Genomic DNA, 13682 nt, shown 5'->3' on the forward strand with positions numbered 1-13682 from the left:
AATACTTAAAACTAAAATTTTATATTTGATAATCACATTCCTCTTTCCAATTTCGAGTCAATGAATTGCCAGAACTTTATCCAAAATAATAATAAGTAATAATAAAATTAATAATAATGATAATAATAAAATAATATTATACTTCGAGATATATTAAATCTTATCTAATTTTATATCATTTTTTTCCCATTACAATTATATTTCATTCTAAAATCACAAATATTATTCTAATATTTTATTTGGAGAAAGAAAAGGAAAAGAATTTAATTTTCAGTAGAATTTCATATTATTTCTACTCTAAAAATTTTTTGCATATTTAAAAATATTATTTAAAAACTGAATGACGATTGTATATGTATATACAAAAATATTGTTTAAAGTATATATTCTTTAAAACATATTTAACAACCATCGAAATCGAGAACGCATCCGTTTTTTAAATAATTATTAAATTATTTTACTAAGAAATATACCTAGAGGTTTCAACAGCTGCACTAATACTATGACAAGCTTGACAAAGTTTGCCTCCAGGTCGTCGTCTAGGTACACATCCAGCACAACCATCCCATTTTTCAATTATTTTCTTCTTTTTCGAGGGTACTCGAAGAAACCGTCGACAACTTGGCCCGGCTGTTTCAGAATCGGTCGAAAATCCAGATACTTCATCCTCCGTATCGAGACATTCTTCTTGTTCGTCGTTTCTTAGGAAGACCGAGTCAGAACCAAGAGACCTTGAATGATTGAAATGATAATATATATATTAATCACTTAAAGTATTTACAAAATCAATTTTTCTTACAAAATTATAAATAAATTTGTTGACATTGTATTGTGAGATGTTAAGTAACTTATAGTTACATTAGATCATTGTACTTGTATAATCTTGTAGGTAAGTGAAAATTATAATTATTGCGATAATATTAACAGATTTAATTATCTATTGATTCTGTTTTTTAATCTGTAATCGCTATAAGCCAGTTTTATAGCTAGTGGATTTTTATGCTATGGTAATTATAGTATATATAGTTATATATATATAGTATATAGTATAGTTTGTTGTAATTTAATATTTCTTGTTTAACAGTAAATATTGTAAAATTATTGTGTATATCATTAGAGACATACCGCTAGTATATACGGATACTACATAGAAATTACGAAGAATTTTTGATTGAAATTTTTGTAAGATTTTGATATTAGATAAGATTCGAGTTGCTAGCCGTATCTCATAATTGAATTCCTAAATTCAGATAGATTTTAGAATAATCTGTATATCAGTAATTTGTTTTTTAATTTTAATTTAGAATGTTTTTTTAGTAACCAGTATAACTCACTTTTATCTTAAGCATATTTTATTTGAATATGTTTTTTCTATGTTAGTTTTTAGTCTAAAATTATTATTTATGTAGATATCAAAGTAATTTAATTTCCTATTTCCTTTTATAGAATTGTTGTTTCATAGGTTTTCGTGGAAGATATGTATTTTTGGGCAAAATATAAACCGATATTATTATTTATTTTTATTTATTTGTATCTAAATTTTTAAAACTACTAACTAATTTTAAACTACTAACTAACTATTCTATTTAAATGTTCTTGTTTTTTCAAAGGGATCATTGTGTGAGGTAAGAATTATTATGTCATTGCAAATGTGATTGCTTTTGAAAAAATTAGAATTGTTTTTTGCATTAAAATCTCCTCCTGCTAAGAACTTATTATCCAGATTTATGAAAAAGATATTAAAATCTTCTTTGGAAATAGATTTAGGTAAATTCATATGTACTGCTGATATAGTAACAGAGCTATGCCAATCTTGTAATATTATATTCATTGATTATAGGAAATCATGATTACAGATTGGAAGTATATATTTTATACTAGATTTGATTATTATGGTGTCATCATGTGCTCGGATGTTGTGTTTTATATCATCATATCCTCTTATCTTTAAGAAATTTTTTTCACTGAAATGATTTTCCATAATGAATATAATTTGAATTTTTTGATTAATGATGAAAGTTTTTAATTCATGTTTGTGATGCATAAGTTTGTTCTATAGAACGATATATTATAGTTTTATAAGTCATGAATTCACTATCATTCTTGTTGCTGTCAATAGGATTAATAAGTGGCTGATTTATTTTTGTTTTATTATAATTTACACTAATTTATTGAAGAATTTTTCTATGATTTACATGAAAATGTTAAAATTGTTCACAATATTATTTTGATATGCTCCTTGGAATATTTCTGCATAAGTGGAAAAAACATTTAAATCTTTCATTGTTGATATATTGCGTTTATGTATTATTGATCAATTATTTTATATTTTGGGTCTCGGTTTTAGAAATATATGTTGTTGGATCTCTTTATAAATTGGACAAAGTTATAAAGTTAATAAAGTTGGCAGGATGATTACTTTCACATAGCGATAACGAGTAAGTTGCTGGAATACAATTACAATTGTAGTATAATTATATATGTCCATATTATTGACATCTTTTACATTATACTATTTCTTTTTTTTTAAAGAACAATTTGATTTGAATATAATTCATTAACGTCTTTATTTAATATATTTCTTTGTTATTATGTTTCCGTTTTAAATCAATAAAGAATAATGACAATAACTGATAGATTTCGTTATGTTTGATGTTAGATATATATATATATATATATAAAATTTAATATTTTCAAATATTTAACAATTTTTCTGCATTTTTAAAAAGAATTTTCATTTTGTCATTGTTTGCTTTTGAGATATATTTATTTTTATTAATGATGTGATTCCAGTGATTTCATCATAGTTTATATATCTTCTAAAAATATCGACAGCAGTAATGGAGTTTTTATAAATATAAGAATTTTAGACATTTCATAATCATTTAATATTTCCAACGACGTAAATCTATTTGATATGAATATAATCTATTTGATATGAATATATATTTTATAAATATAAGAATTTTAGACATTTCATAATCATTTAATATTTCCAACGATGTGAATCTATTTGATATGAATACATTGACTAGAGGCATTTTTTATCTTGTCTACGTTATACATTTCAAGTTCGAAGTTTCTTCTACACTTGGAATTTGTACTTTTTTTTTTTTTTTTTGAGTTAGTTTTTTTGTTATTCTCGTGAAATTACTATTTCTTTCGAATGTGATTATCTAGGATTTGTGAGAGACTTACTGTCATTTCGACTTGGTATAATTGATTAAAAACCAGTATATCAGTTGAAAAGCTTTAGTCTTTGTCTTTTTATATAAGTCTTGCTGTACTTGAAATATTACAAACTTTGTTCTATACACATATTATATTTACATACACGAGAATTCTTTTATGCACTTCTGTGCGCTACGAAAGTTAACACATTATATAAATGCTCATAATCAATATTAAAATCAAATCTTAACAGAATTATCAACAAAAAATAAAATAATAATTTCAAAATTTTTAAATTATCTACAAAATCTTTTTTAACCGTAATTTCGAAAAATCATGAATGACCATGAAATTCATGATACGAAGAAAAAAAAAAGAATGAAGTAAAATAAAAAAGGAAGAATGAAAAAATATAAAATTTTAGAATTATTCTTACTTTTCAAGATATTAATAAAATATAAAAATACTTTTAACATCATATATTGAATATTGTATATACATAATTAATATATTACTTATGCATTTGTTATAAATTGTTTTTCTTAGTTTTTTTAATAATTATTCATCGTTGATTGTCAATGACATATCGATTTTTGCATTTATAGAATGTCTCATAATAAAATTTCGACAATAGATATTATAAATTATGCACTTATAATACAGTAGCATATTATAGTAATATAATATAATAATTACGTCTATATAATTGTTTTTCATAATTGTTTTTAAGAGTTTCATATTTTTTATAATTCATAAACATATCTATTTCTATTTCTCTTTCAATAATTTTTATTCTATTATTATTTATTTCAGTTATGTTATGTTATTTTATTTTAATTTTATTGTTCAAAAAATCTAATCATTTGATCAAAAATCAAATTAAACATTCGATTTATTAATACAAATACTGTCATATAGATTTGAATTGGATTATGTTATTATATTTTTTTTTTCAATCACAAGATGATTGATAATACTAAAATAGTTTTCACAATTTTACATGGAACATGATATAGACACTAAAGTATTTGCAATGTTTCAAAATATATGTTCAAAAATATGAGAATATTTTTAAAGATTCTTGAGATAAATTTCAAGCAAAAAATATTGATACGTTTCAAAATTTAAATTGAATTTTTATTGAGTTACTGAGTGATTAACTGAATTTAATTCATTTAATCGATGAATTATAAATATTTTCTAATTTAATATAAATTTATCGTTTATTTTTTTATTCTAATTAAATATTATTTGTATAAATTATTAATTATATTTAAATTATAATATATATATATATAAAGTATATAAACTACATATAGATGTTTGTTTATAAAAATGTAGAACACTTTTGGAGGGTGAATTCTAGACATCAAAACCATAAAAAAAGTTTATATACACATATGTCCGATAAGACTTAATTAAGGCTTAATTAAGCATTTTAAATTTGTATTAGATAGAGCAAGATGGCGAAAGAGCGAGAACGCTCAGCTGGGTGCGCGGCAATACCGTTTTGCAATGTCGCTTGTGTAGCGGAGCCGATGAAAGTAAATATATTGATATTTTTTTATATACAATTGATTATTTCAAATGAATTTCAATATAACATAATATACAATGTACATAAATATCGTGTAATGTAACTATCTAACATTTTTATATTATTTAAAAAAAAATTTTAATTATGCAAATTGAAATCTATGTAATTATTATTTAATAGAAACTTACCTCAGACAAATTACAACAAATTCCACAATATTTGGAATTATGATGATTATACAATATTTCATTTAAAATCATAAATGAATTGTTGCATTTCATTCAACTTGCCGTATTTATCGAAATTCGAATTATCAAATTAGAAAGGTTGAATGTGTTTTTATATACACAATTGCTTTTTTAATTATTTTCACATGTACAATAAAATCCAAAACAGTAATGATACTTGAAACAATTTGAATTTTAGATTATTAAATTATCCAATCAAATTACTGACAAATATTTATCTTTATTTCACTTGTACTAAATATTTTTCATTTTTATGCAGACAGAAATAATAATCAATCCGGATACCATTTATTAATAATATGAATCAATATTACACATTAATATCTACACATATCTACAAAAAATGCATACATATCGCATTGCTTTTTTTATGCTTGAATGAATATTACAAATTCATTAATTTTTTTTTATACTTTTATTTCTAATATACGTTATATGAGCGAACGAACTGAGTTCAGAACAAAGCAACACTATCTTAGCAACGGCAAAGATTGTTGATCTAGGTTTTCGTATTCTTATATTTAAATCACACAAATATAACATTCGATTTCGAATATTACTATCTCATTTTTTCTTTTTGTCAAATCTCTTTTTCTAACGCTCAGAATTCAATTGTTAGCAACGCTGTTTCAGTAATACATTGTCGCGTCGCGGAGTCAGTTCAGAATTTGATGAAATAATACATATTTGAATATTTGTTTAAAATAAAGTTTTAATTAAATAATTTTCATATAAAATTAAATTGTATAATAATAAATAATAATCAAATAATTTTATTTAAAGAAATGTAATATGAACAGTGAATAAAAAAAAATCTAATATGCAATAGTGATGTGAAAAAGAAAAATGCAATGCTTATATGATTTTTCTAGTGGATATAAAATAGTGACATTAATATTATACTAAAATATAAATATTGAATTTCAACTTTTCTGTTTAGTGATCTCATATCGAAATAAAAAATATTGAATTTAATTCTCTATTGAAATAGAGACAAAGGTTTTTCAATTATTACTTCAATTAATCTATAAATTTCAAATTGATTCATTAGAGATTCAAGAGTATCATTAGTACATATGAGAATAAACAATACTTTCTTGTACATGAGAGAATAAACAAGTTTATGTATAAAAAAATACATTCAATCTTTCTAATCTGAAATCTTATGTGTTTTGATTTGCTCCTATGGATTTCGGCAAGTAGACAGATTGAGTGTCATATAACGATTTAACTATGGGTTTAAATAATACGTTTGTATCATAAAATAATTTATATAAAGTGAATGAATTTATATAAAGTATATATATTAATATTCTGGAATTTACTAAAACTTATTCGAGGTAAGTTTTTATTAGATGAGGAGTTACATAATACATATATTATTACATTACACTGAATTCATTTGAAATAATCAATATAAATAGAAAAGTATTGTATATAAAAAAAATATCAATATATTTACTTTCATCGAGGGGCTCCGCTCGCAAGCTACATTGCAATACGGTACTGCCACGCATCCAGCTAAGCGTTCTCACTCTTTCGCCATCTTGCTCTATCTAATATAAACTTAAAATGCTTATAACTCGTTAAGTCTTATCGGACATACGTGTATATGAACTGTTTTTATCGTTTTGATGTTTAGAACCCTCCAAACCATATTTTTATAAACACTCTTATATATATATATATATATATACATATATGTATATAATATCTATATATTCATTTTTTTGTATCATAATTTTGCATTTTGAAGTAGATTTATCAATCTTATGCGAATAACAATTAATTAATTTATTTGTTGTTAAAATAGAATAAGATATAATTCCATGTAATTTTTTTTAGTAAAGAAATATTTATATATATTAAAATGTTTCTCTTCAACATATTATTTGAGTTTATTTATTGAGTTTATTATTGATCGCAGCTAATAGCATATAACTAATGACCAACTCAACCAGTCTCATGTTCTAATTGATTTTAATTATTTTTTGTTAATAACTCGTTAATAAAGCTAAAATGAAATTTTCTGCAAAAGAAAATATTGTCTGAAATTATCTCAGAAATTTCAAATTAATCAATGTTTCCATATTTTTGGAATATTTTTTAACATATAATGGTGTCAATGATTATTCGACAATCGATAACGTTATTATTATAGCGAAATTAATGTTATTATTATATTAGTAATATCTAGATAGGTTGCAATATATGATTTTTATTAATACCTTGGAAAGTAATTAATTAATTAAATAGAAAATTTTATATTTAAATCCACCTTATCTTCTCTATCATCTTTCCAAAATTATCGATCAGCCAGATCTTTTAAAATTTTACCCAAAATTATATATTCTATATAGATATATCGGTAACCTCGAATCTGCTTCCGGAGGATCAACACTGCCCATGGAAGCCAATGGTGCTCTTTTACCGTTAGTTCCTGTGATCATCACGTCTTTCGCATAAAGACCTGCTTCACTTGTGCATGGAGAAAGTTCTGGGGTTGGTTGAATTACCTATAAATAAATAATATCAAAAATTAATGAAGAATGAAATGTTGATAATTATATATAGTATATAAAAAAGATTTCATCGATTTTAATGATTTTTAAATTATAAAGAACGAGATTTTATGCAAATTTTTTCTATACATATAACCGACTGTTACTCTTAATTTTTGAGATATTTTTTTTATAAAAAATATATGCTACTATATATATTCATTTTTTATAGAGGATTTATCATTTTGTTCATTAAAATTTCGCTCAAGAATTGTTATATTTTACTTTTGCATTCCAAGAATTCACAGAAGTTAAGTTTCTAATAAATAAATATTAACTATAAATGTATGTATAAGAAAAAATTGTTCAAAATCTTGTTTTGTATATATAGGCAATTCCTGTGATAATATATAAACACATCAAACACATTTTCTAAAAAATATTGTGTTATGAGAATTCGAAATGAAGAATTAATACAAAAAATAAGATGAGTTTCAAAAGTTAAAAAAAAAAACTATTATTTTCATTTTATAACTACAAGAAATGTTTATTAATGTTTATTAAAACAATAATTGATCAAAAATATTATATTATAATATTGTACATTTTTTATTAATTTTTTTGTAATTATCATACATACAATTTTTTTCATCATTTACTTCATATTACTACTATTACTATATATATTATATATATTACTACTATTACTTCATATTAAACAAAGATATTTTTTTTTTTTGGTAAAATTTTCATCTTCTAAGTTTTCAATATCTTGAATTCTATGCTCTATTTTTTATAAAAAAATCTGTTTCAACTATTTATTTTTAGCTGAAAAATCTTTATAAATTTTATTGTATGTGAATTAAGCACTTGTAAAATTTTCTTTAAAATTTTGTGTTTCTTTTAATGAAAAAATTTTTATTTAGAAAATATAATTCCAATTGTTCGACTAAATATAATTTTTTTATTGATATATTTTAGAATAAAATATTTAACTTCGTTTCTGTTTGTATTGCCGTCATCTGATTAATTAATATAATTTATCTCAAATGATATGACATATCTGATACGCTCTAATATCGAAAAAATATCGAAAAAATGAGATGATGCTTACTCTTAAAAGTTATCATCATATTCTTTGTTGTTTGAGGATTTGTTTAATTTTGAAATTTTTTGGGGGCTTTTCCTCAATTTTTGAATCATGTTAAAATGAAATAATATTATAAAAATGTTATGTTACAAGAAAATTTTCCCCAATTTTCAAATCATTAAAACGAATGTTGTAAGAATGCTGTATTATATAGAAATTGTCTGCATTTTAAAATCATCTAAATCGATAATAATTTGTCTTTTTAGATAATTACGAACTAGTTCAAAATCTCGTCTCTTATGACACATTTAAAAATCATCAAAATCGATGAAATATACCTTTACACTTATATAATTATAAAAATTTTCATTCAACATTTTAAATATTAATATCAAATTATTATAATATCGTATATCAATGTTATCATATGAAATTTTAGATAACTGTTTGAAAAAATATAATACAGTACCGATTTTTTCACAACTTTTTTCTATATATATTATCACCGTTCATCTCGAGTTTTCGACATATTGAAAATCTTTTGATATCTTTTGATAAACTTTATTTATATATGTGCATCTGTATCATAAACAATTAGTTCAATATAATTATTCCTATCGTACTTTATTATATATTATTTTTCTATGCTGTTTATACAAATTATAAACAAAAGATGAATTCAGAGTTCTCAATATACTATATTATAGATATTTTTTTTATTTTTTTTATATACATATATTTATAATTTTTTCTTCAGTTTTAATAGAAACAATGAGTAAATTTATTGAGTATTATAATAGGATAAATCAGAATTCATTCATAAATTAATCGAGTAATCTATTATTATTCAATCATTTTTTTGAAATGATTTTTTGAAACTATTTAGTATATACTATTAAATATATAAAAATTATATTCATACTAAGAATAGAATATTCAAAATAATTAACGAATAAAGTTTTAAAAAATTTGATCGATCTAAAATTTTAGAGATTGTAGAGAGAATGGAATAAATCCTAAGTATAAAATTTTATTTATATTATTTATTCGTATATTTATTAGTTTTTAGGATATTAATAAAAAAAACTTTTAATACTATATATCGAATTCTGTATACAAATATTCTGTCTTCACTATAGAACTTATTATCAATTGTCTAATAATTAATTTTATAATTAATATAATATAATAATTAAGATTATATTTTATATGCTATATAAAATTAATAGTTTTTGCTTCTAAAATCACAAATATTGGCAATCTTCTAACAGATTTTAAATTCTAATCTAATTCCATATCCATTACAAGATTGTTTTTGTCAAAAATAATAGCAATTGCTATATTTATACATCAAATAATTTTATTTAATTTTTCTTTAATCCTGCTCATGCTTGATATTATTAGTTAGAATTTGATAAATCAAACTTTTAATTTTTTAAGAATGAATGATTAGATTTTTACTGAATTTTAGATTGATTATCTTATATGAAACCGATGTAATCCTCGGTACTTAAAGACTGAAACGGTTTTAAAAATTATTGTATTAATTACAGTTTTCAATTATGTATCAACGAAAGTTTTTTATTAATATCTCAGAAATTAATATCAAAAGCTGAAACTTTAAATCTATGATTCACTTTTATCAATTCTCCAAATTAACGAAATAGATCTTTTGAAATTACAGTCTAACGAACGAAATTATATGAATTTAAAAATTCATATATAATTTAAATATATATAAAATAATTATGACAAGTTATTCGTTGATTTCGTTCTATCACGGACGCACATATATAGATAGAATTCAATAGTACAATATCAGAAATTTTTTAATATCTCCGAAAGATTCATCGATAGTTACATGTATCTTTAGTAAAATGTTATTTAAAGTGTTTAAATTTTTATATACATCTAAATTAGATATTATTAGATTAACTGAATTTTATTATCATTATGTTGCATTTTTTCTATTTACTAATATATTTACCAATTTGTTATTATTTATTGTCGATGTTTAAATTTTCATAACAATTTTATATAATTATACTAATATAATATACAATAATTTCAATTTTAAATAATTAAAATCTTGTTGGCAAAAAGAGAATAAAAATTAAAGTATTTTTTGATCCAATTAGTAATGTGACACTATTTGATTTACCTAAATAATTCGATAACTTAATTGTTTTCAATGTCATACACTTGTGTGCATAAATTATAAGAAATATAATATAAATCTGTTAAATTGTACATCATCACTATTGCAAAATCGCAATTAATTACCTGGCAATAATTAATACATTAACTAGCAATTAACAAATAATTTTAATTAAACAAAAGAAATAATGAATGAATAATTTTGAATGTTTACTTGAATATCAATGGGATAATAAAGATCCCAGGGTTCATCATGGATAGTGTATTTAGTTGAAAACGTAGAATGAAGCGGCAAACATGGTACTGGCATCACAGATCCTCTTCTCTCGAGATAACTACTCCCAGTGCTGCTACATGTTACCGAACTGCATCTTCTTTGTTCTTCAGGAAGTATCAAATTCGATTGCTTTGTTGGTGGTGTTAATAGAGCCTCATAGCCACCTCCAATTGATGCAAAACGTGGACCGATTCTTGGCAAATGAGATTGAGTTACCTTAACAATAACAATACAAGTAAATTATTTCAACATTAACATTAACAATACTATCATTTCTATCATCTTTCTTTCAAAATTACAGAAAAAGAAAATAATTATTTATATATTATAAATAATTATAGAAATAGCTGTAATTTTGATAAATGTAGTCAAGGATATCATTCTGAATAATTTTCCATTACAGTTTTTGAAGTATTTATAAAAAAAAATTGCAGCTATTACATAGGATTTTCCGCTTATAGTAATGATAAAATAATTATATATAATAAACAATAAATTTTAATTATTTATTTATTTATATTATTATTATATATTATAGTATATATTATAATTAGTATCTAACTATTATTATATCATTATATTTATTCTATACTATATAATTTACTATATACTATACTATATAATATACTATATATATTTCATAAAAAGTACAATGATAAATATTAATTATAATGTTATTATTGTAATTTCGGTCACTCAAGAATTACTTTATATTTTTTTTTGGTATTCTATAATATCAAATGTGATATTAGATTTATTAATATTATTTATAGAAATAATTTAAGTCTTTTATATTCCATAAGAAAATAGTTTTTTGATAAGTCCACTCATTATATACTTTAAATGCTGTGCTTCTATTTTATTTATAAAAGCAGTAAATAAGTAATAATTGAAGTTTACGTAAAACCGTGATGGTATATGTGTAGGAGAAAATGTAATAGTTGCAATTTTTTTTTAAATATATCAAAAATTAGACGACAATTGCGTAGAAAAAATTGTTCAAAATCTTCTATATGATGTCAAAAATGATGAGAAAATTTCTAGATAATTATTTAGATAACTTTTATTATAATTATCTAACAATTCATTATCCAAAAATACTAGTATAATCTTTTTTTTTATAAATATTTTATATTATGAAAATTAAAAAAAAAAAAAAGAACTCCAAGAAAAATTATTCATGATGATGTTTTTGACTACATAAATCAAAGTGATCGAAACTGCATTACAAAAATGATTTAGTAAAAATTAATTACAAAAATATCGAACCATGTTAAGTTTTGAAATAAAACAAAATATGATAATTATTTGGAACAGAAGAATCTTCACTATATAATAATGATACATCATATACAATAATGATTTTGTTGATTTTTAAATATGTACATCCATAATTTCATGTATATAAACTTATGACCACTTATCTATTATTTTTATAAACACAACGCAACAGATGAAATTCAAAATATATGTAAATCAAAAAACTACTTTTTTAAAATATTTTAAATCCAATGCCAAATTTTTTTTGGATCCGTGAAATATAAAAATAAAATATAAAAAATGGATGATCAAAATTATAATAAATATTAACATCATTTTTAATATCTATTGTAATTTTGATCATTATAATTACAGTCATTCAACAATAGTTTTATATTTTATATTTGTTTTCCACAAATTGGAATCTAAAGAAGAAAAATCTGCTCTCGACGTTGAGATATTTTAAACTAACAATAATCCATAACGAAATAGATTTTTTATTAATTTACCCATTATACAAGTTATCTATTATCTATTATATTTATATTAACAAAGAATAAATGACAGTTGCATATTTACACAGTTGTGGACATATGAATATATCTATATATTATATAGATGTGTATAGCAATAATTTAATTAAAGCCAAGCGTCAATAACATATAAAAGAAAAAATTTTTCAAAATGTTGATTTCTATATATCCAAAAATTATCAATGAAGATTTTCCTGTTTCATATAATTATTCAGTATCATATCAGTATTAATATTTTGTAGGACATATTATATTTATGGAACATTTTTGAAGATTAATTCCAAAAGTCAAAATAAATATTTTTTTGAAAAATAGATATAAGCTTTCAATCAATATAAAATTTGGAGGGAAGAAAAAAAAGAATAAGGGAATGAGGAATAAATCAAAAATTTTTTCATTAATTTTTGGCTATTAATTATTTTCAGAGATATTAAAAAAAAATTTTAGAACAGAATATTGAATCTACAAACATAAATACAATTGTCTTTAATATAGTAACAGTTCTTTCATCAAATATCAAACATTCGATGAAATAGCGATATCATCTATGGAAGATATCTCATATAGAATACCAGCAATGGTGATATGACTCTTTTAAATAGACGGCTAAAAATGACGCAAATGAATATATATATAGTCCAAATTAAAATGAATATTTTTCTTAAATACCTGCTGCATAGCAAGAATATTCATCCATAGCGATGTATTAGGCATTTCACGGATCTTTCAGATACAAATTAATGTATCTGAAATTAATTTCATAAAACAATCTGCAGGCGATTGAAATTATATTTTGTATATATTTTTGTATACTATAGTTTTTAATACATATATATATATATATATATATATATATATATATATATATATATATATATATATATCAAATACAAACATATATATTTAAA

At 21.9% G+C, this 13682-nt stretch overlaps 1 protein-coding gene across 8 annotated transcripts in view; it reads right to left on the minus strand.

Annotated features, from left to right (window-relative positions):
* Nucleotides 1-13682, minus strand: part of LOC100869851 (uncharacterized) — a 57765-nt gene that overhangs the window by 4520 nt on the left and 39563 nt on the right. For all 8 annotated transcript variants that reach the window (XM_086915932.1, XM_086915931.1, XM_086915926.1 and 5 more), the window contains 3 exons: nt 10919-11197; nt 7330-7472; nt 474-731 (listed from right to left, as the gene is read on the minus strand). In XM_086915932.1, coding sequence (XP_086772058.1) covers nt 474-731; nt 7330-7472; nt 10919-11197 — 680 coding nt within the window. The remainder of the gene's footprint in view (nt 1-473; nt 732-7329; nt 7473-10918; nt 11198-13682) is intronic.

The sequence above is a fragment of the Apis florea genome, unplaced genomic scaffold (assembly GCF_048593485.1).
Source record: "Apis florea isolate Af1SG1 unplaced genomic scaffold, ASM4859348v1 contig_3798_pilon, whole genome shotgun sequence".
Classification (NCBI taxonomy): Eukaryota; Metazoa; Arthropoda; class Insecta; order Hymenoptera; family Apidae; genus Apis; species Apis florea.